The 20,909-nt window shown below is 45.1% G+C and overlaps 2 protein-coding genes across 3 annotated transcripts in view; both read right to left on the bottom strand.

The window, feature by feature from the left end:
* The window catches only part of WDR36 (WD repeat domain 36), a 31,213-nt gene extending 20,068 nt beyond the window's left edge, over positions 1-11,145 (bottom strand). For both annotated transcript variants that reach the window (XM_040580010.1, XM_040580009.1), the window contains exons 1-9: positions 10,962-11,145; positions 9,803-9,830; positions 7,459-7,559; positions 6,856-6,973; positions 5,827-5,959; positions 4,091-4,145; positions 3,138-3,270; positions 1,419-1,594; positions 735-855 (exon numbers count right to left, since the gene is read on the bottom strand). In XM_040580010.1, the coding sequence (XP_040435944.1) occupies positions 735-855; positions 1,419-1,594; positions 3,138-3,270; positions 4,091-4,145; positions 5,827-5,959; positions 6,856-6,973; positions 7,459-7,559; positions 9,803-9,830; positions 10,962-11,108 (1,012 nt within the window). In that variant the 5' untranslated portion in view covers positions 11,109-11,145. The remainder of the gene's footprint in view (positions 1-734; positions 856-1,418; positions 1,595-3,137; positions 3,271-4,090; positions 4,146-5,826; positions 5,960-6,855; positions 6,974-7,458; positions 7,560-9,802; positions 9,831-10,961) is intronic.
* A 569-nt stretch (positions 11,146-11,714) lies between these two features.
* LOC121081261 (homeotic protein female sterile-like) lies at positions 11,715-14,540 on the bottom strand. The gene is made up of 4 exons (XM_040580133.1): positions 14,259-14,540; positions 13,209-13,319; positions 12,461-12,794; positions 11,715-12,162 (listed from the first exon to the last, which is right to left on the bottom strand). The coding sequence occupies exons 1-4, from the start codon at positions 14,538-14,540 to the stop codon at positions 11,813-11,815; spliced, it is 1,077 nt and encodes a 358-aa protein (XP_040436067.1). The 3' UTR covers positions 11,715-11,812.
* Positions 14,541-20,909: the final 6,369 nt, after the last annotated feature.

The following is a 20,909-nucleotide window of genomic DNA, read 5'->3' on the forward strand; positions in this document are numbered from 1 at the left end:
GCATGTATTAGATATGTAGTGTAATGTTTTCAAACATTGCCTACGTAGACAATTCCATTATTTCAGCGTAATTAAACATTAAGTGAAAAGGCTCTATTATTCCATTACTGAAGTGTTCTGGGCCGCAAAACAGTTTGATCTACCACTTCATTTCCTAAGGAGTCTATAGATTTTAAAATATGCTAGTTTCTAAGGAAGGGTCGTCACTTAGGCATTTTTACACTTTCAGACTATTACCAAGCAACTTTGGGAATATATGTATTACAGACACAATGAGGCTGTAACAAATTATGAAGACACTGCAACCCACAAAGCTTCCTCAAACTAGTGGGAAGAGTGGAGTGGCTCTTCTAGTTACTAAATGCATTATGCTGCCCAAGCACAACAGAATCTCCCTAGTTGTTAACAGGTTTTCATTTTGTCCAGCTAATAGCTGGAGATAACGAAACAATACTTGTTCAAACACATAAATATGGATGACAAAAGCATCTCCTAAGCTTTTCTGCTTGCCACCACTTATCAGCCTACCGATGGATATAGATTCTTCTAGGGAAATCATTAAACAGTTTGATACAGTAATGAATGACGCTTTCACTTTCTACGTTTCATAAGTACACATACTAACACATGAAATATAATCTATTGTATTAATAAAACAAAGACAGCACTCTGGTCTGCAGGTTTTCTTTATTACAGCAGGAAATTAAACTAAAGAGAAGAATGAGAATTCATACCTGCACTAAGAATTTGTTCTCCATTTTGGCCATGGTATCTGATTTTTGTTGGGGGTGCACTATGTCCCATTCGGCTTCTCAGTACACGTCCTGTACCACCAGGTCCATCAAAAATCCACACCTACCTCCCAAAAAGCAAGCAGAAAAACAAAGCTGGTAAACACTGCCCTGCCATTAATTACACCTCTTGGCAGTGGAACAAGTATAGCTGGGAGCTGGTGCAGCAAAATTCATACATTGGCTTTCATCCTTGAACCTAAAACTCTGGGTTTCCACCACAGCAGCTGATAGTTTCCTGCTGTTCATTCTGCCCCTCCACTAAAGGTGAATGGCATCAGAAGACAGGCAGCACAAAGGACACTTATGAACAGCAACTGCTCATGACCTAGAACATTACAGAAATAGATCAAGATTTAAGATAGGGCAGCAGGATATAACCTGTGGTTCTGGAAAAGCGGATCCAAAGCTTTGCCCTTCAAGGCTACCATGAAGCAGTAAATGAAGCAATGACATCACAGCAGCAAACCCTTAAACTGCCTCAATACAGACCAGCTCGGGGCCAGCAACTTCAGTAACCTGATAACTGCTATTTCAATCCAAACTAAACGTTTATACTTAAGAGGACTGCAAAAGAAAAAAAAAACAAAACCATAACGGCAGATAGCAGCAGCTGTAGTAACTTACCCGTATAGCATTATCAGCACCATTAGTAATAAGGAGTGGCTCTCCAGGGACAAACGACATACCAGCTATTGCTGTTGAATGGGCATCTTGCATCTGACACATTAGTTTCTTCTCTTCTAGATCCCACAAAGCAATGTGTCCGACTGGGCTACCAGCTGCCATTACAGGGTGTCCGTCTGCTCAAAAAAAAAAAAAATCAAAAAAAGAAGTTCAAAAGGTTTTGTGTACTGATAATAAAATCAGGATTTTCTCATATCAGATAACAACAAATATATCTAAATACAGCAGCTGATGCTAAACGTTTTGCTTGAAAGCACAAGACACACTGTACCTGTACCATTTTCAGAAGTTACTTTATACCCCAGATTCTTCCCCAAACATACTAGCCTTTATATTTCAAGATGTGAGAGATACTGTATCACCACTCTAGAAGTTATCAGTCCTTTTTATAAATCCTCTTAAGTTTTTTGCTCAACAGCTTGCAAAAATAAATTCCAGAAGTTGATCACTGTTTAGTCAATGATTCTAAGCAATAATTAAAACCTCAATTCACAGGATTTCTGATTTTGTTCTATTTGCTCTATCCTGTCTGATATTAAGATCATCATACTAACTTCTAAAAACATACCACATACATTAGTCAGTTGAATTTGATGATGTCAAAGGTCTTTTCTAATGTCAATGACTATGATTTTAAGATAAAACTCCACTGAATGTCCTGGATAATTGGCAACTAATCTTTCCACTTCATCAAAAGGAAAAGCCAGTTCTCAATTTGGAATTATACACATCATAGGTAACTAAATCAGACAGGCCTAGGGTATTCTTTTTGGGTAAAGCTTCACAGATAGGGAAATTTGCCAAGTTCATTTTAACTCAAATGAAAAGTACTTTACTCAAACACTAAAATAAGTAAATGAGTTCAAAATAATCAGGTTATATTTACACTAAATTTCATAACTATAAAGACAGGAAGAGAGAGCTATTACAGAACGTCCAAAAGCCACATATTCAAGTCGGCAATGGAAGTTATTTAACCTAACACACCAATATTCTCAGTTAAACCGCTGACACAAAAAGGCACTACTTCCACTTCTCACAAGTCTTTCCACAAGCATCTCCACTAGGATTCTACCTCAACAGGGTCTGCATCAATCTATATTCTGTTAAGATTTGCAAGTTTGTCTATTCAAATGAGAGATTAGATTCAGTATCAACAGCTCTGTAGGCAGGATCAACATTAAAGTAACTAGCTTTAGTAATCAGTAACTGCTTGTTAAATAAAAAAAAAAGCTATGAATAAAAACAGTGCTTCCCAGTAACATCCATTCAGTACTCACCCAACTATAAACATTCCAACTTCATTTTAGAGGGGGAAGACAGTGCTGACAGGTAGCTTTAGATACCAACTTATAGTGTACTGATTATTCTGCACTAACTCTGGTAACTGTGTACTGTTAGCTCTTGGCACATTGTAAACAAACTGTCTTACTCTTCATTGAAAAAGGAGTACTGTATCTCACACTTCCTGTGCACTGAGCCAGTATGCAAAAAAATGCTACAAAACAGCCAGTATTATGAAGATGCATGATTTACCTTACTTTTCTAGATTATCTGCAACCTTTCAGAACTAAAACTCTCAGCCCAAATTTTGATTCTGAAATGTTTTATCAAAACATGTTTTTCTACCTTCCACTAAAAATGCTAACTAAGACTTACCTGTACGAAAAGATATTGCTGTGATGGGACCCCAGTCTTGTTGAAATTTCATCAGAGTTTCATTGAATTTAATATTATGAACAACTATATGACCAGATACAAGACCAACTGCAACAACATCCACTGCTGGAGCCTGCAATAAAAATTGAACAACTGAAATGAAAAAGGAAAAAATTTTTGCTACACTACTAATACCACGCCAATGTATCTAAGTCTAGAATAAATAGTAAAGAACCAAGTAAGGCCTCCCACATGAGATCTTCTGTCTATAGTACCTTAATGCACGACTAAACATCTGATCTAAACAAAAAATGGGAGATGCAAGATTTTGCACTTAAGTCTCCACTAGATGAAACAATTCTGTTTCTAGAAGCTGGAACTTCTTTTAAAAACACCCCACCTCAAGTTTTCAGTAGTGCTGGTAGATATATACCTGCCACACATCCTCATATTTACAAGTTTTACCCAGGACAACTACAGACCATTTTCAAAGCTGTCAATGCTACCAGTAAGTTCTACTTAATTTTTATCTCTACAAAAATACAGCAAATACAATGAGAAAAATCTTTCCTTGAATCAGCAAAATCTGTATTTTATTAACATCCAAAGCAAAATAAATTTAGCAAACAACTACAAGAAGTTACACAATACACATGCGTCCTGCAAACAGACTGTTTCTGTGAATTCATTACATCATTCAGTGATTAAAGACTGCAGATGTAATGAACACAAACCAGCTAAGATATTAAATGCAACAGAACTAGGACTAGAGGAAGGGCAGAGATTAAGCCTTCAAGTCTACCTCTCTTCAATGTCTAATATGCTCAAGAGAGGGTTATTAAAATTACCTGAAAGAACACAAGTCATCTTTACTGCTGTAACTCTAAACAATGATACTTTGCACACTATTCTTGACCAGTCACGTAAGAAAATAAGATGCTAAAAATACTAACTTGTTCAAGAGTTGTGACTGCTAAATGCCATCCTGGAAACGAGTATAAGAGTTTGCTGGAAAACAAGACACAAAACACGTAAGTTAGTTTACCCTTAGGGATTTTCCACAACAAAATGGCTGCTTTATATGCACTTGCACAGAAAAGTACAACAGCTTTCTGTCCCTGCAAATCAGTTAGAAGGAAAAAAACCTCTGTGATAATACCAAGTAAGGTTAAGAATAAAACTTATGGTTAATTTTTATTGAAAAAGTTAGTGTCATGCATTAATACTGCAAAGGTGACATAATTACATAACAGAAATAAGGAGAAGACCCCTTCTATGTCAGCTGCTCCCCTTGAGTTTCTGCTCTGAACAAATCTCTTCACAATTCTTAACATCAATAAGAAAATTCAGTCTTGGTCCAACTTTTAATAAAACCAAATCTTTCATTTGCAGAGTAACTTCCTTAAATGAAGATACTAACACATATTACTAACACACCCCACACTGTTTCTTTCAGAAATGGTAACAGCCAAAATGTGAAGCAAGACTGTTCATCGACAAGGCAGTCATGCAGTACTTATTTGAGGTGAAATTATGAAGACAGTACTTAAGCACAGACATGATTAAAAAACTATTCCGTCACCACAGACATAGGTTGCCATTCTTGAATGACTGCTAGCAGCCATGTGTTACCACCCCTCCTTTTCTTCCCAGAAACCATCAAACTTTCCCCTCAGTTCTTCCAATTTACTTGTCTAATTTTGCCCATACCTATCTACAAAATTATCTATGTAGGGAACAGTTAAAAATATATTCCATAACCCAGAAACATTGCTTAAAGTGCAGTTACAGTCCCATAAGTTTTTACACAATCGTAAGAGAAGCCAAGCCATCTAAGCAAGACTTTTTGTCATCTAGGATGTACTGCACCTCAGATGCTGTGACAGGCGTTGAAGAGACATCAGTACTATGAGACATTTACTTTTCTGTATTTTTAGGTTATTCGTACTTCCTGATTTACATAGCATATACAGCACCTCCAATACATTAGATTATGAAACAAAAGAACTCTAGCAGTGATATCACTAAAAGTATACAGCAATTATTAGAACGAAACACTGACCTACACAAGCTGAGTTAACACCTACTTGCAGCAGGTACATTAAAATGCAGGGAAGTTACTGTAGCTGTAACTTTCACAAGTTAGAAAAGGAGCTGATCGCAGTAGGCATGAAATACTGCCATTATGGATGGTGCTCTACTGGGACATGCTCAGATACAACTACATGTCTACACATCTCTTATTTGAGTATAAGGATCAAATACTAGGAATTACCTCCACACTACCTGCCAGCACTTCTTGGAACCACAACAACCAAAAAATTAAGCTTGGAAGACAGGAGGCAGAAGGCCTGAACATGCATTTACTACTATTTTAATTATTTTCATGGGAAAGCTATGTGATTCCAAGAAATAAAAAAAAAAAAAACCAAACAAAACTGTAATTAAGAAAAAATCCCGGACAATTCCTGACATTTTACAGGTTGAATAGACAATACACAACTTGAAAGTCATCAGCATTCAGGGAGCAGCAGCATTCTTTGTTCCTGGAGACAGACCAACAGAAAACTTGTGCCAAAGGTTTCAGTAAAAGACTCCATGTTCAAAACCTACTTTACTTAAAAGTATTATTTACTGCTTATCAAACTACTTGGAACATGAAGTGTATCCAAGTTATTAAAAATCTTACTTGGATCTTATATTCCATAGTTGCAAGCTCCCTTGTTCACTCCCAAGGAGAATTTTATTCAAATAGGTGCTGGGATGCAGAATTGCAGAAACTGCAAAAGTGGCCTTATCAAAATCCACTTGAAGATACTCCTCTGCAAAAAAGTAAGAAAAATTTTAGCATGCCTATCCCTACAAATCTGCAGGCTTGTTATTCCTTGGCAAATGTAAAGGCAGAACTGATGTTTACTCTGTACAAATCCCATAACCAGTGTTTCTTGCATTAAAGGATTAGCTAATGTGTAACAGGACAGGCTAAACTTCTTTACATTATAACATCTGTTGGCTTGAAGGTATATTTTTTTTCCCTATAAGCCTACCTAGTACAACAGTGCTGGCAAAACCATAGTGATTTATATCTTTCTGAAGGATTCCTGCTCCTGCCTGAGCAAAACAACTCATTGGATTAGCATGCCTTTTGTTTGTTATAGCAACTTCAAATCTCTAAAGCCTGTCTACAGCCACTTTCAAGATCCCGCATTTAGGGAATTACATTGGTCAAACCAATGAGAATGCTTTCTAAAGAAAAAAAATTCAGGGCACTGAAGCACGATTTTGTAAGGCACTTTATAATGGCATGAGAAGATGCTGACATAAACAAAATATTTTTCCTAAGAATTTAGTCTTACCCAGACTGGTAAATATCAAGGAACTACAGGATTTCAGAGATGGTGCCAAAGATGCTGTACCACCGCCTTCACCAGAAAATGGAACACTGAAATGCAATTTCCATATCAGCATATCTCTCTACACTATATGGAATCTGACTGGGTCTCTGCATGTGGTGCAGGATCCATTCATGAAAAATTACTGCAGGATTAGGACTTCACATTACAGTTTGAAGATTATACAGTTAAGGATTTTTTTTTCTTAAGAGTAAGCTATTTCTGAACATGTGTATTTTAAAAAACTTTTAAAAAAATTACTGAATGTTTACAATTCCTATAAAGTAGCAGCTATCCTATCAAGCAGTAACAGAAGTGTTGCTTGCCTTCTAATTGTATATTCCAAACAATAAGAACATTATCAACATCCACAGAGATGACATGATCACCAAAAGGCTGCAGAAGGTGTATCCTTGCCTTGTGACCTTCATAGGTATGCACCACCTATAAGTTCAAAATAAAAATGTTTTCAATATAACCTCTTCAGGTAGGATATCATATTAACATAACACAGCTAACACATCAGCAACAAGCTTAAATAAAATACATGGAAAGGCCATACAACTAAGTGGAATATAAATTTTCTCTGATAATTTAAAACTGTTGTAAAAATACTTTAACTAAATATTTTTAATTACTTGATTTAATGTCAATTTATTTCATTTATGTGAAATAACAATTTTCTTATGTTTAGGTAACTACATCGTTATTATAATTAATATATAAAACACAGGTCAGGTATTACAGAATTTGCTCTTAGAGTCTCCTATTTTAAGCTCTTTATTCCTCCTTCCACAGGTTTTGCTTCCCTAAAATTGAAACTACTGAACATCTACAGAAATAGACATTTGTAGGAAATTATCAGTCTTGAAAACACAAACATACACAACTGTGTTGTACTACTAAGTAATAATTAAACTAATAAAAACCTCTTTGTTCCTGGCAAAAGCATGGAGAATATTGTCATATGAAGCAAATATCAACATGCGGTCTGCAGCCAAACATGTAATCTCTCTTGGCAAAGCATTACCTGTTAATCAAACAAAAGAAAAGTTCAAGTTTCAGGTTCATAACACAAGAGAAAGCCTGACAGTCTTTTATGTATTTATTTTGCCGGGTGACCCACTGAGAAAGCTCTCTTGTTGAATGTTGTTGAATTTCTTGGAGAAACACACACATTTCAAATGATTGCAACTATTACCATAAATAACATCACATCAGTAACAACATAACATCAGACTGACAGATCACATGGTGGTTCTTTTGAAAAACACGTAACAATAAATTACTGAATTATTACTGTAGGTGAAGGCACATGTTAGCTTCATGAAGGCTTATAAAGAATTTATCCCAACATTAACACTTACGAAGACTGTCAGAGCCCCTGAGGCCACTGGACTGGAAACATGATAAATCAAAAGTCACAGCATTAGCAATGCCTATTAGGTTAAGCCATGCTGCAGACCTGGAAGCTAGTAATCCACTCCTGTACCTGTCTCCTGATTACAGCTAAAGACATCAGGAATTCACCCTCTAAGAATCCATCTCACTCCCCACCTTGTGACTGGTTTAGGAAGAGTACTATGAGATCTGTTACTTAACTAGCTCAAACTGTAAAAGCATCCAAGCTCCAGATCACATTGGGAGGCTGTTGCTCTGGTCCCAAGTGGTACAAAATTGAAATGAAAAAGAAATACTCTAGGGAAAAATACTCTCAATTTAGGGAAATATAAAAATGCAAATCAAGGTGCTTAATGATTGCACAGGAAAACACCAGTCTCCATGGGAGTGCATCTACGATACAAATTTACATCAACGCACAGCAGCCTTACCCGCAATGTTGCTCTCTCAAAGAAATCTGTACCTTTTGCTGTACTGAAACACAACTTCAATGGGACAAATTAAACTAAGAACATAAAAAAGGCTGCACTTAATGAGAGGTTTCATTTGTTTGAACACATCAGACATCTTCCCATAGATCCTCTGAAGTGACTTAGGCCTGCAATCAGGTTACAGAGACCTGGTACTCCACATGAGCTGTGTGGAAGTCTGCTTAGGCCAAGACAGTTTTAAGCACACCGCAATTAGAAAGTTCAGAGAACCAACCTCTCAAACTGCTATCTGTGGTTGTTGCCCCTTGTTACTCTGCCTACTACCACCACCACCACCAATTTAGCCTTGCCATCCTTATAACTGCCCTTCAGGTAACAGGCTGCCTCTAGGTCACCCCATATCTGTCCCTTCGCAAGACTAAAATCCAGTTCTCATGCTGTGTGCGACACACCCCAGTTCCTCAGCATCGCTCCTGAAAGAGGAGCAGTGGGAGGGCGCCAACCACTAACTGGGTATCAGGTATGGCCTCACCAGCACCAAGCCCAGGAGGGTAACAGCTTTCCCGGATCTGCTGGCCACATTCCTAATGCAGCTCAGTACACAGCTTGCCTTATTCAGTTACTGCATTGTTGGTCCATGCTCAACCTGGCACCAGCACAGCCCCAGCTCCTTTTTAGCAGGATGCCACACAGCCAGTCAGTTCCCAGCTTGTTCCGTACCAGGTGCAGGATTCTGCACTTGCCCTTGCTGAACTGGGCGAGGTTTCTGTTGGCCCAGGCCTAGTGTATTGCAACACCTCCCCACACTGAAGCTCTGCCATTCCGGGTGTGAGCTACTGCTCCTAACATTGTATCTTCTGCAAATTTTTACTAGGAGCACACACTGCCTCATCACCCAGGCTGTCGGTGAAGGTGCTGAACATGAACAACATAGGCACTGCTGTTGACACCTAGGGCACTATGCTTTGCTGCCAACCGAATGTCAAGCCACCAACTCATTTCCTTTGTATCCAGCAGTCCAGCCAATTTTTAACACTCCCTGAAGACTTTTGGTCCCATCCATACCTGTTCTATTCTTGTGATTATTTTCCTCCTGTAACACAACCTTCTAATAACCACAAAACCAACCAAAAAAAAGGTATCTGGAATTAACAGCTTTCTTCACTGCTCAGTCCTTAAAGCCTAAGGGTGCTCTTATAAGAGCAAGATGAAAGAACAGGAGGTTCACAAGGTATATCCCTAAGAGAACTAAATTACAGCTGCAACAGCAGTCTCATTCCCAAATTGATATCCCATATTTCTGAGACGCCTTTCAACTTATTTAAGTGCAAATATTAATATATAATTAATTTTCCATTTTTTAGTTGAGAATCAAGTGCGGATGTCAGATGCATTAAAAAAAACCACACAAAAACGGAATGAACAATCTGTGCATACTTACTCACAGCCACAATACCAAGTTTCTTCACCTGCAATGTAAATGTTAAAGACATTTTTAGTAATTGGTTGCATTTGTTATAAACAGAAATTCAAAACTGTAGGAAACAACCCAGGTGAGATAAGGAATTTGCATGCCTCACAAGACATAAAAGTTATTCCTCTTAGTTTACAACAATATCTACAGGAAAGCCCACAGTGGGTCTAAAGGAAGGGAACAATATATCTGTCAAAAGACGATACTACAAGAGTAAATTGTGCCTCTTAATATATTTTATCCTAAAGCACAGGAAACTAAGTGCATGTTTAGACACTTGGCAGCGCTTGGCCAACTTTTTTTCCACATCACCTCTGCTTCTACTTTATTTCCACTACAATCACACTATGTTATTTTTTTATCTCTGTTCACATAGAATTTGCTTCAGTTACCGTCATCTTTGCCTAGTGATGATGACTACTATTTTAGTTCATCGTCTGTGGAGAAGGCTGACAGGAGCAAACCGTAAAAAAACACCATAAATGTACAAGATCTACTGCTGTCTGCAGTCTGCTGCTCGCTGTAATCACTCGATTCAGTTCTGCTTTGTTACTGCTTCTATACACTGAAGATGCTTTTATCGTACAGCAAGAGGTGCGTCATTATCAGAAGCTTATATCTTGCAGAACGGAATTACGCTCCTCTGCTCCCACACATAAGTCTTAATACGACCTAGGGGACTGCTCCCCAAAATTGTCGCTCTCAAACGCTAAACCACAGCTACGGAAACCGCGGGGGAGCTCTGGTTTGTCTGGCAGCGAAGGAAAAGCTTGACCGTCTGGGCGCTCGGCTGCCTGGATGCGCCCCGCCTGCCACGGCGCACTGCGTCTGGCCAGCGGTGCCCCCACGGCCGAACGGCCCGCTCCGGCCCGCAGACCCCGCCGCCCCCTTTCCTCCAGCCGCCCGCCGGCGAGCAGCCCCCCGCCTGCCGCCGAGGCCTGCGCTACTGGGGCGCCGCGGCCCCTCACAGGCCCCCGCCTCACGGCGGCGAGGGCCGGGGTGAGGGGAGGAAGGGTCGTGGCGGCGGCCCGCCTCTGCCCCGCGCCCGCCCCGGCCTCCCTCAGGCCCAACGGCGGCCAGGCCCGGCGGGGGCATGCAAGAGGGTGGCCGGCGGCCAGGCACTCACGTTGTAGGTGTGGACGCTGCGCCCGACGGCGGTGGCCAGATAGAACTCGCGGTGGCGGCCATGGTAGCGCAGGACGTGCGGGACGTGCCCGCTGAAGCGGCCGAGCACGCGGAACCCGGCGAACAGCCCGCCGCCCTCACGCGCCATCGCTGCCCCACGCGCACGCCGTGCGCCCGCAGGAAGCGCTCCCCACCGCTTCCGGCCAGCCCGGCCGGCGCTCCGCCCCCTGACGCCGCCGCGCGCCGCCGAAAACGGTCCCTGCGGCGGGCAGAGTTCCGCTGCCGGGGCGGGCGGCGCTGCCCGGCAGCCCTGGTGCGGCCCCGCGGCGGACGCGGCTACTCCCGGCGCGGCGCAGCGAGGAGGGGAGTGTCCGCGCCACCCAGCCGGCGGGCGCGGTGCCGGGCAGGCCCCCCCACCCGAGGGCCCCGGGCACGCTGAGAGCCGTCACCCGCGACCGCCCCCACACAGGCTCCCTGCAGCCAACACCGCGCGACTTTACCTTTTATTCTGAGGGGGGATCGCCCCCGCCCCCCGTTCCCCTCAGGCAGAAGCGGCCGGCCCTGGCGCTGGCCGCGGGGAAGACCCGCCGCAGAGCCCGCACAGCGCCCGATGCACCGGCCTCCGACGGCGCAACCCGGACACCCGCGCGAACCACCTCTGTACTTAAGACGGTCACTGCTTGTTGGTTTATTTTTAATAAATTATATAGGGCGGGAACCCCCCCCCCAAAAAAAAAAAACAACCCAACAACAACAACCCGCAGGATGACTTCATTGCGATGGCGGGCAATAAATATCCAGCAAAGTCCGGCGGCGAAGAAAAAAAATGACAAGCCACCCCCCAGAAGCCACCTATCCCAAATTGATGTAGCTTCTCCACACCGCCATCAGCTCCCGGGCCTTGCTCTCGTCGCACGGGCCTCGGCTCGCCTCCCCGGCGGCAGCGCCCTGCCACCGCACACGCGTTAGCGTCCCGCCGCCGGCCGCGGTGGAGCTCCCGGCGCTGCCCCGGGCCTCCCCGCGGCAGGGCAGGGCAGCCCCGGCCCCGGCCCCGCACCCACCTGTGGCGGCCGGTAGCCGGGGCAGTGTCGCAGCACGATGTGGAGGGTGCTCCGCCACAGCGACGGCCGCTGCCCGCAGCCCCGCGCCCTCTCCAGGAAGCACTCCAGCAGCCGGGCCGCCCGCTCTGCCCGCCGGGCGCCCTGCGGGAGACGGCTGGTCACCACCCCGGCCCCGCCGGAGCCGCCAGCCCGCGATCCCGGCTCCCTTCAGCGCTTCCCCACGCACCCTTAAAAAAAGGCTGCCCGCCCACCCCTTTGACCCCCATCCCTGCACCCCTCTCCCTACACCCCTCTCCCCGCTTCCCACTGTTTGTCCCTCCCCCCCCCCCCCCCTTTTCCCCCTTTCCCCTCTCTTTTCACGCTCCCCCCACCATTTTTTTTTTTTTCATGGAAAGGGAATGCCACCTAGCCGCCGGGGGATGCGTGCACCCGGGCGAACCTCGGACTGCTGTGGACCCGCCGGCGGGGAGGGCGCGTCCTCGCAGGTGTGAAAATCGAGTTGTAGCTCCTGGAGGGAAACAACAACAGGGGATGCTCGTTAACGCCACGGCCCCCGGCGTCGCCGTCTCCGGCTGCCAGCCCGCCTCCAACACCCCATCATAAACGACCCCAGCGCCCCAGTACGCCGCCACGCGTCGCCCTCGGGGCCGCGCGGGGCACGGGCGGCTGCGGGAGCCGTGCGGAGCGGTGCCGCGCGGTGCCGCTCCGCCCGAGCCAGCGGCGGGGCTGCCCGCACCGTGCGCCGTCCCGACAGCCGCCGCCTGGTCTTTCCGCTAAGCGCCGGCTGCGCGTGTGAACCATCCGAGTAACTGCTAAACCGCTTATCACCTTTGGAACCGTGACACCATCCTCAGCGTCGGTGAACCATTACACAAGCGACTTTCAGTCCTACGGGTGTGCAAGGCGCCGGGAAGAGTCGGGTAGCGCTCTGGCAGCAGCCGCCCGGGCTCCTGCTCTCCGTCCCTGCCAGTCCCAGCTTCAGCGAAGCACATTTTAGGAAGGTCCCCGGAGGAGAGTAGGAGAAAACTTCCCCGTCCTGTTTCACAGGCACAGGTTTACTAAACTAGCCAACTCCCGACTTGCTAATCGAGATTTTCACAAAGTAGCTGCCGGCGGTCAAGGGTAAAATCGTGGAGGCAATGCCGTCCCGACAGTTTCCCTCCGATGCCACCAGAGAAACCACCAACCTCATTTTTAAAGGTCCTGTGTGGATCCAAACCGTTTAGGAGATCCTCTTGTATCTCGTCGTGGTTACAGAGGCTGAAATTGTAGGGGGATGCCCGCGGTAAGTCGGCGATCTGAAGAAAGATGATCAAGCCACAAAAGACTGTATAAGAAAAAGCCAAAGGTTAATTCTCCTGCACCGCTACGTGACCCTACAAGCCATGGAGGGCAGATCTGAAGAGAGGGATGCTGGTGCTTCGGGAGCACTAGAAGAGAACTGTCTGGTTACCCTTATGATTATCCATGGTGTCTTTAGACGTTGTTTATCTCGTGCTGGGCTTCGGATCGTTGCTGGCTTCATATATGTACCTGTACGCCTACGGAAATGAAGGTTTCCAATTCCATAACTGGGGCTTATTTGGACGTCTCATGCACCTCTTTCCAGAAGTGCAAATAAATAATTATTCAGACTTGAAGCTGTGTCACTGACTTAAAAAGAAAACCGGCATAATCAAACGCGGTATCCAAACCTAAACCAAAACAAATGGAAGCAAGAAAACCCCCAAACAAAACACCTCCAAAACAGCTAATCTTGCAAGAAAAAAGTGTGAATAGCCCTCCCCATGACTGTGTGGGATACACCTTCAGCACGAGCTATTGCTGTAACGCGATTTTTCTCTCAAAGGCGAGGCAAGGCGCTTCGGGGCACCTGCAGATGGACTGCCTGGGGTGGACGCTCGTACCCTCCATACCCAGGTCGCAGGGGCATCTCTAGTGCATCGTTTTAACACCCTAGCGCAGGAGCTGGTGGACAGCGGTCACCATTGTCCCTGTTCCACCTACAGATTTTTCCTGGTGAACGTTTCACCTTACAAACAACTTTTCCCAGAGAGCCCCTTTGCTTGCGCAGGCTGAGGGGAGCGCAGATGAGGGGCACTTGCTCTGCCGTGGGGACAGCCTAGCTGACAGGGCAGCCGGCTGTCCCGGGCACCGGGGACCGGGATGCCCGGGACATCGGGGAAGGCTGGCCAAAGGAGGCACGGCCCCGCTGACTCCCTCGCCCCGAGGAGCACCTGGAGCCCTTTCTCCGAGGGCGGCCGGCGCCGACTCCTCTGCCACGGCCCCCCCTCCGGGTATTCCCTGGTCCCGCGAAAGTGTTTCACGATGAGCGCCCGGTAGCCGCTGTGGAAGCCCCGGGGGCGCGGCCCGGCGGGGGCGCGGGGCTCGCACTGCGGAGCCCAGCCCAGCTGCGCCGCCCGTCCCGCAGCGACACGGCTGTGCAGGCTTTTAAGCTCAGCCTCAGGCCAGTTCCAGAGAGTGCTCGTGTTCGTTTTTAGGGAACGCTTCCCCGGCATGAGTCAGCAGGGAAACCCGGGAGGACTGCCCCCGTCGTGGCTTTTTCGGCCGGCTGAGCTGGGGACGAGCCAAAGCAGGTGAGTCAACACACCGTGCCTGTCCGCTTGAGTGGGTTCCCTCGCCCCCTGCTGGTCGCTCCCTTCTCTCCCTCTTTTTTCCTTCCCCTCCTCCGCCTGCCCCGGGCTCGCAGCGGCGCGGCGGGAGGTGCCCGGCCCGGGCGGCGCTTCCCCGGCTTCAGCTCTGGGAGCTCCCGGCCGCTCGTCCCGAGTGTGGCAGCAGCCCTCTGACCGTGTTGTGTGTGTGTGTAGGGATAGAAATCTAATTCCAGTCAGACCCGACGTTTTAAATTCGACGCCTTAAAAGCTGTTGGACTGGTTGGGTTGCAGTTGCGGAGCAGGTGCACCGCGCTATAGCCGGGCTCGGGCAGCCCTTAGCGCTTACGGTGTTACCGGGGTGCCTCCCCGCATCGCACTCTCAGTGTCGCCTAACAAACCAGCAACATCACAGTTTCCCAAAGAATGTCTCGTTCTCGTATTCCAAAAGCTGTTGGGGTTTTCTTAATTTGCAAAGCTGTGTGCCTTCATCTTCTTTATCTTTCTCCAGAGCTTTTTCAAGTTGCTGACAGGCTTCATAACAATTAGTGAGTTAATAAAGATACATAAAGTTAATAAGCAGCTTTGCGTTTCTCATTTCAAAGGTGCACCCCTGCATAAAGGAAGACACTTCAGGTGAGTTTTACTGTACTCCTGAAAACCAGCATAACTGATGAAAAGCCTATTCCTGACATGAATTCAGTGTAATACTGATCTGAGGAAGTGAATAGTTCTAAGATCGGTGAATACTTAAAGAGAGGTGTTTATTTGTCCGTACTAAACAGGACATAGTAATCCTGAGTATAAGTAAAGAGTACAACTTTCTAAATGCAAATAACACTGGATCAAAATTCTTTCCTATCACTGTTAATATGCACATGTTTTTACTTTTGAAGTTGTGTCTCTGAATTTAGCAGTAGAACAAAGTTGCATCAGACACTGGCAATATAATCAGAGCAGCAAATGAAAAATGTGTTTTTTAAAGGCAGCAGAAATGACATGGCTATAGAAGACAATCGAACATTCAAAACACGCTTGTAAATAAGTTCAAATGAAAGATTATTAAGAAAAAAAAAAGCATTCCCTAACTACAATCACTTTTTTGTATGTGAAGAGTTCTCTGAACAAACAGTACCTGTTAACAACTTTCCTAGTCTCTAATTTCTACCCAGCATCAACCTCAGAAATGGCAAATTACAATGAATACGTTTTAAAGTTTGCTTTCTATTTTAACTTCTTCAGAGATACAGGTTCAATTATTGACATATGTGTCAGAGAGGCAGGAAGGGGAAAAAAGAGGAATTTAGAAAAATCTGTCCATTTTTATAACCATAGCAATTAAAAACTCTTAACTTTTCTTCAGCTGTAAGAATGTTGAGGCCTCACTTCTGACAGCAGCTTTTGACCTGAGCTGTTGGCCAGATCTGAGGGATTTGGAAGTGGTTTCCGTTAAAAGAAATAACTCGTGACAAGAGGCATTTTTCTGATGGAGCTTTATACCCATAGTGCATCTACTTTCTCCCCTAATCCCTGCTGCCTGGTTGCCTTGATGACCTCACCTTTGTGACTGTGCTTGTGCAGCAAAAATACAGGATTGAGAAATAGCTGTTGCTGTTTTGCTGCAGGTTGAGACAATATCTGTGCCGGTGGGATTGCTGCCAGCCCTCACGGTGGGAGGAAGAGTTCGAAGCCAATAAGAAGTCACTGACTTTGGTAGACATTCCTGATCAATATTATATTATTAGTGATATATTTTTTCAGTTTGCTTGTATTTGCTGAGACACTTTTTGATTGTTAAGCCTTGGTATATGTAGGTGAAAAGCAAACCTTATGGGTTTGTTCTTGGGTTTTTTTTTTGTATACATGAGCAATACATTCCTTCCTAAAATACCACATTGCTACGGAAATGCCATCATATCCAGGATGTTTAGCGTAATTATACTTTGGATATGTAGGATTTGGGAATTTCTTAAATTATGAAATTTGTACTTGGAAAAGAGAGGTGGGGGAAGACAGTGATTACGTGAGGGAAGCTGGGGAGGTGGGAAGAAACTATGCTGGTGGCTGAGGACATGCACTGTGTATGTCACAGCCCCAGTGCCCAGCACAGGGTGCCCCAGGGTGAGGCAGAAGCACACAGCCTGTCTGTGACCTGCCCACCCCTCCCAGCAGGCACAAGCGCAGGAAATCTTCCATCTGCCTGGACAAACACTGCTCAGGTTTCTATTCTCATGGATCAGGCCGAGTGAGGCTGAAGAGTTCCCTGCTGGTCCCTCTGCAGGTGCAGAAGGCCCTGCATGCTTCCGTGGTGCCCAGCACCATCTACTCACTGGTGACAGTACCCAGCCAGCTAACCAAAAATACCCTGCCTGTAGCAGCTTGGGTGTGCGAATGTCACCACCAAGAAACCAGTACTTAAGCAAAGATGAAGATAATGTTAGAGATACCCTTCATGAACAAAACATGTGTTAAAAGATCGGTGACCTTACATTTTTAAACACATTTTTGTGAAATTTTTATTTCAGAACATGATGTAGAAGGTTTTTTTGAGTATCATAATTTCCAACATAATGGAAATTCAGACTGTTGGCCACATTTTTTTCCACATTTCCATCTGATGCCTGGACCCTGCTCTTCCTAGTCCCAGACACTCAAGCCTGGCTGGTTGTCCCTACATGTGTTTAGGAGCTTACCTTCTTGCACATAGGCAGCAGCAGAATGCTGGTGATGACCTTCAAATGCCACTTGGAAGAGGTGTGTATATCCCCCTAAGGAGCGCCTGGAGCTGACTGGTGGCTGTCAACCAAAGAAACAGCACTGAGAGAGTGTAGCTGCCAATTGCCTTCACTACTCTTCAGCTTCCCCCAGAGATCAAAAGACATGTCAGCAAAACACAGGAGTAAGTCTACATTATTGGAAAAAAATAATCTAAAAATCTTTTGATCTAACAGGCTATTATGATGTTATTAGTTTGGGTAGCTGCTGACTAGACCATCAGCACATCAACAGGACTCATGTGGATCCTGAGATGAATACAGAACACCTTTCTCCCAAAACTCCCAATGCTGGTGGCTTCTATGTGGCATGTAGAACTCCTCAGGTTTGAACACTAAGTCCCACAACATCAAGAGCTGGTACATCCTTTCCTTCAAGAACTTCATACAGATCTTAACAGTATTCTCAGGACTATTTGTTTCTAAAATTATCTTCCTGGCTCTTTAGGAAAGTGAACACCCATCAGGAAGAGAAGCTTCAGCACCAGAAGCCAGACTAACAGTCACATTGATTTGGCAGGATCCAGACTCTTAGCTGAGGTCCTTTCCATCCAGGACTACTAATCGTAGCAGTGGGGATCTGCTATTCTCTGCGCAGATCAGCTGGTAGAAGGAAGAAAATACACATTCCCAGGAGGATTCACACTGATTCATTGTCCAAAGAAGAAAGGCTGCAAAGACTCAGCACACCTGCAGTTAATATTAAGGCCATTAAGGGATCGCAGTCTCTGGATTAAACACCGTTGTCCCCGCTGCCCTACCCACTGCCATCCCCCGTTCTCTTGCCATCTCCATTTCATCTGTCCAAGGACCTTCTGCCTCACATCTCCAATGTCAGTCATGGAATCTTTTAGTCTTCTATTCTTATTCAGTACTGACCATTTTCCAAGTCCACCCTTAAATGCTTAGTTTTAAGGTTTTTATCTTTCCTAGGTAGAGAAGAGTCTATCTGCTGTTAAACTTCTCCCTTGTTTTCTTCTATTCCTCATCTTCTCAGTTCCCATGAGTATTCTATACTTGCGCTTCCATGCACTTTGTAGCTTACTTTAACTTCATGCAGTGATATTATAAAATGTTTCTAAACATTTCAGTTGCATACTATTTAACAGGAACATAGCCAGACAAACCTACTATGAATTTGACATTATCAGTATAATCAAAGTACTGTAAAGAAAAACATAAGTTTATAAGATTTTTTTCTTACAGGTATCACCAAAGTAAATGATTTAAATCACATGTGACTGAATGATTTGATAAACTCTAAACTAAGCAGTAATAATACTGAGATATTGCATTCACTATAGGGAGCAATGTAGGCTTATTACAAACAGCTTGCCACAAAATGGTTTCTTATCTTGCTATTCCTGACTGAAGCACACTGTTGACAAGCTTGTGCCTTTGTGCTGTTTTGGTAAAAGTTTGGAGCAGGTCTAGCCAGTGCTGGAAGGTTCAGATCAAAACAGGATTATGCTGTTGTATTTTCAGGGCTGCAGAAATTATCAGAATTAAACTTCTTCAGAATCACTTCATCTATTTCATACCCAGCTACTATATGCTTTACTTTTTATTGGAAGAACCTGGCATTTAGCTACATTTTGTCTCCCTCTACTCTCAAAAAGAGCAAAGTGCCAAAAATCTGCTCTATGTAAGTAATGCTTAATTATATTTTGCCAGGAAAGATTGCCATGTAGAGTAATGGACAGCTGTAGTACAGCCTCAGGGAAAGCAAAAGGAAATTCCTGCTAACTAGAACCAAGCAGATGTCTAACTCTCACTTCACTCCCGGTTTAAAGTACCTTCACTCAGATTTGCAGTCCTCAGTGCTGCTGCTTAGCTGTTGCATATCCCAGGGATACTCACTCCCTATAGGAAGCCCTCTACCCATCAGTCTTCGTTAATAACATCCCAAGTAATGCCAGGGACTCCTTGCTTCTTCTAATAGTCTACCTTACAGGACACTGTTTTGGACTGCCCTACTTGTCAGCCTGGGAGAGCTGGAGGAATGTTTGTGCTGCAAGCACAGCAGTTTGTTGATTTGTTCCTGTGCTCATGGCTCCTTCCCTCGCCAGCCCAACAGCAGAGAGAGGCAGGCTGGCTGTCCCGAACCTGGGGAGGGCAGTGGTGTTTCCCACCTGCCCGGGAGCCCTGAGCAGCGGTGTGAGGAGCTGCTTCCTCTCCTCCAGAGGTGATGACTTCTTTAGCATCACTCCCAGGAGGACTGGAGCCTGGAAATGGAGCTTTTGCCTCCTGACAGAATGCCCCCACCCCTCCTGCTGGTCCTTCTTTGACTAGCTGGCCTGGTAGCATGCTCCAAGATACATATAGCCCAAAAGCCACCTGAGTATTACATTGATAAAGTAACCTGTAGCTTGTGTGAGGCTAAGAAAGCTGGAGAAGCCCTAACTTCTATGTGATTATTTTCAGGTGTTTCTGTGTTTTCTAACACATCAACGACCCTTATGCCTTTGCTGCTGTGTGGATCTCTGTCCTCTGTCTCCACTGAGATGGCTAAGGTGCTGCGCACGTTAGTGCAGGGACATTTCAAATGCACTCCAGTGTACTCAGCACAGTGTAGAGCACATCAAAGGACCTCTCTGGAACACTGTCCCTCTAAAATTGGTGTGCCACCCCCACACTTACCTCTAAGTGAGCCTAGTTTTATCCCTTTCCCCTTTGAGACAGGCATTCCCCATCTGTTGCCAGCAGGCCTGGTGTCATGGTCTGACCCATGATCAAAAAGCCCAACATTCTGCTGGTGACACCAGTCATGGAGCCAGGTATTGATCTGCTGGGTTTATCCTGTTTCTTTCCTCATCATTCCATGCAACTGGAAGGCTAAAGGAGAATGCCACTTGGGCTTCTGATCCCTTAACCAGTTGTCCCTAGGCACTGAAGTCTTTCTTGATAGCCTTTGGACTTCTTATTGCAACTTCGTCACTGCCTACATGAAAAATCAATAACGGATAGTAACCCAAGGGCAGTACCAGCATAGTGAGTTTTCTTGTCATGTTTACCCTGGGCCCTGGGGAGGCAGCTGATACTTGAAGATATTCAAAAGGCATCTGGACACAGTCATGGGTAAGAGGACACAGGTGGCCATGCTGGAGCAGAGAGGTTGGACTAGATGTTATTCAGATGTCCCTGCCAGCTTCAGTCATTTTGAAACTCTGCACACCCTGAAAATGCTGAATTCTTCTGAGTTTGTGACATGCTAGTTTATGTCTTTTTGACTGATTTTGGTAGTTGTCATCTTAGTCTGGACTACAACACAGACCTAAAACCTGATGCTTCACTTTGGCAGACAGATGAAAAGCACCTGAGCTATCCACCTAGGCTGTCAAGAATGGGACAGAGGAATGAGTCCTACCTAAGCCCTAAAGTAGGTCCTAGTTGAGGGGGGCCAAAGTGTCCAACCTTTTTTGGTCTAAGTATTTACCCTACTCACTCAGGTGCCCCCACCTGAACAGCACATTAAAACACTGTCTGCTGCCTCTTCACGCTC

This window comes from Falco naumanni, chromosome Z (assembly GCF_017639655.2).
Source record: "Falco naumanni isolate bFalNau1 chromosome Z, bFalNau1.pat, whole genome shotgun sequence".
NCBI classification, from domain to species: Eukaryota; Metazoa; Chordata; class Aves; order Falconiformes; family Falconidae; genus Falco; species Falco naumanni.